This window comes from Porites lutea, chromosome 5 (assembly GCF_958299795.1).
Source record: "Porites lutea chromosome 5, jaPorLute2.1, whole genome shotgun sequence".
Lineage (NCBI taxonomy): Eukaryota > Metazoa > Cnidaria > Anthozoa > Scleractinia > Poritidae > Porites > Porites lutea.
The window spans coordinates 36,688,391-36,690,512 of NC_133205.1; the positions used below are offsets into that span (position 1 = coordinate 36,688,391).

Genomic DNA, 2,122 nt, shown 5'->3' on the forward strand with positions numbered 1-2,122 from the left:
GACATTCTTCTTAAATGGCCTTGTAAGGAAGAAATTAAGAAAAAGTTGCCAAGTTCTTTTAACAAATTTCCAAGCACTCGAATAATAATAGATTGCACAGAGATATTTTTGCAAAAGCCAACATCCCCTAGTGCCCAGAGAGCTACATGGAGTAACTATAAACAGCACAATACCATGAAAGCACTGGTGGGAATCACTCCAACAGGTTACTTCTCCTTTGTTTCTAAACTATGGACTGGAAATGTCAGTGACAGATACATCACAGAAAGAAGTGGTCTACTGGACAAACTTGAAGAGGGGGATTCTGTTATGGCCGACAAGGGGTTCAACATCAGAGATCTGCTTACAAGAAAGAAAGTTGCACTTAATATCCCACCACTTTGCAAAGGTACCTTTCCAATAAAGGGAGCTAATGGGGTAGGGGTGGAAGAGGGTATGCTAAGATAAAAGAGAAGGTCTCCCTGGACAAAGTAAAAAAAAAAACCAAAAAAAAAAACCAGATATAACAGCATCCATTACTTGTTGCTTGTAAAAAGGATCTTTCTAACTAAACAGAAGAAGTTTCTTAGGAATATTTTTTATATTATAGGGTTAAGTTGAACTGCTCAAAGATAAAGGTAGTCTCTACTAACTTCCAAACATGTCTACATAGCAGGGGTGGATCCAGAAAATTCAGAAAGAGCTGGTGTGAGGCAGTGGTTTGCCACTTCCACCCATCCAATAATTTAGTACAGGTTTTGTTTGGAAAAAAGGTTTCCAAAAAAGCAAGTACTTTACTATCAGTACCTTTTGAATTGGCATTTACTTCATTCAAAATCCTTTTTTCTCCTCTTACACAGGAAAGCAACTTTCAAAAAAGGCAGTAAAATCTACCCGTACCATTGCAAGTGTTCGGATCCACGTTGAACGTGCTATTGGACGTCTTAAGGACTTTAGAATTCTACAAGGGAACTTCCTTCTTCAAATGCTACCCACTGCAGACAATATTCTAAGTGTTTGTGCTGCTCTGTGTAATTTGCTACCACCACTGGCCAAATGACTGACGCATTTGTCCAGAGAGCAGAAAAGCAGACCTACTTAGTGTATGTAAATGGTAAATGAAACATGTATTAAACGTATCCAGAGACAGATCAATAAAATTATGTGGTATCTAATCCAGCACAGACAAAAAACACTATTAATTTTAAGCACCTTCACTTTTACAATCAGCATCTAACGGCAGTCACTCTATAATGACTTAAGTATGTCATGGTGGAATAGTTCCTGAACTATATACTCCACGAAGAAGTTTCTCAGCTTTTGGAGCATTTCATTCCACAAATCACTATCAAACTTAACGTTTACAATCAATATTCCTTTGAGGGTATATATAACTAGATCACAGCGATGAATCCCTGTTATCCCCGTCAGTCCCTGGATTTGGTAGTTCCATTTGGTTTCTTTTTTAATTTCATACTTGCCATCCACAAGCATGAGGTTCTCCTCAGCTGCAACATGTGGAGGGAGATTTCTTTTTGCATACATGCTTTTAACTTCAATTAACTTCTTTTGGCAGCAAGCACAAATCCTTATACCATCAGGACTGGCTCCTAAGAAGGGCCATAATGTGTTTACAATGAGTCCACTTTTTTCTATTGACAACTTTTCATGATTTTTGTTCTGTTTTTTTATGTAAAGACTAAGTGCTCGCTTTTCTTTTTCATGCCCCCATGTCAACTGTCGTGGCATGGCATCTTCAGCAATTGGACAGTAATTCATGAGATGTTTAATAGTGTTTCTTCTGTCTGTGCTCTCTCTAAGGTGGCACACAGTGTAAAATGAGGAAGCTGTAATTCTTCCTGCCCTTTGATCAAACCAAAATTGAGACTGGGATTGATAGACAGTTTTCTTGTTGATCATTTCTGCTTGCTCTTCATTAAATGGAATAGACTCGAGGAATTCAACTGCAAGTTCTTTAGAAACTGTAGGCATCACTTTCTCAGTATTAACAGAAACAAACACTTTGGCGTAATCATTCATTGAATATACATGTACACTTTGAACACTTTCTTCTTTACAGACATTAACATCACTGCTGATGAAAGCTCTGACTTCTTCCTCTGTATGCCTGGGTCCTTTAGTT

General features: G+C 37.9%; 1 protein-coding gene across 1 annotated transcript in view; it reads right to left on the reverse strand.

Moving 5' to 3' along the window:
* Positions 1–1,156: 1,156 nt before the first annotated feature.
* The window catches only part of LOC140937414 (uncharacterized), a 2,330-nt gene continuing 1,364 nt past the window's right edge, over positions 1,157–2,122 (reverse strand). Inside the window, exon 2 of the mRNA XM_073386970.1 lies at positions 1,157–2,122. This exon is cut by the window's right edge and continues 312 nt beyond it. Within this exon, the coding sequence (XP_073243071.1) occupies positions 1,228–2,122 (895 nt within the window). The 3' untranslated portion in view covers positions 1,157–1,227.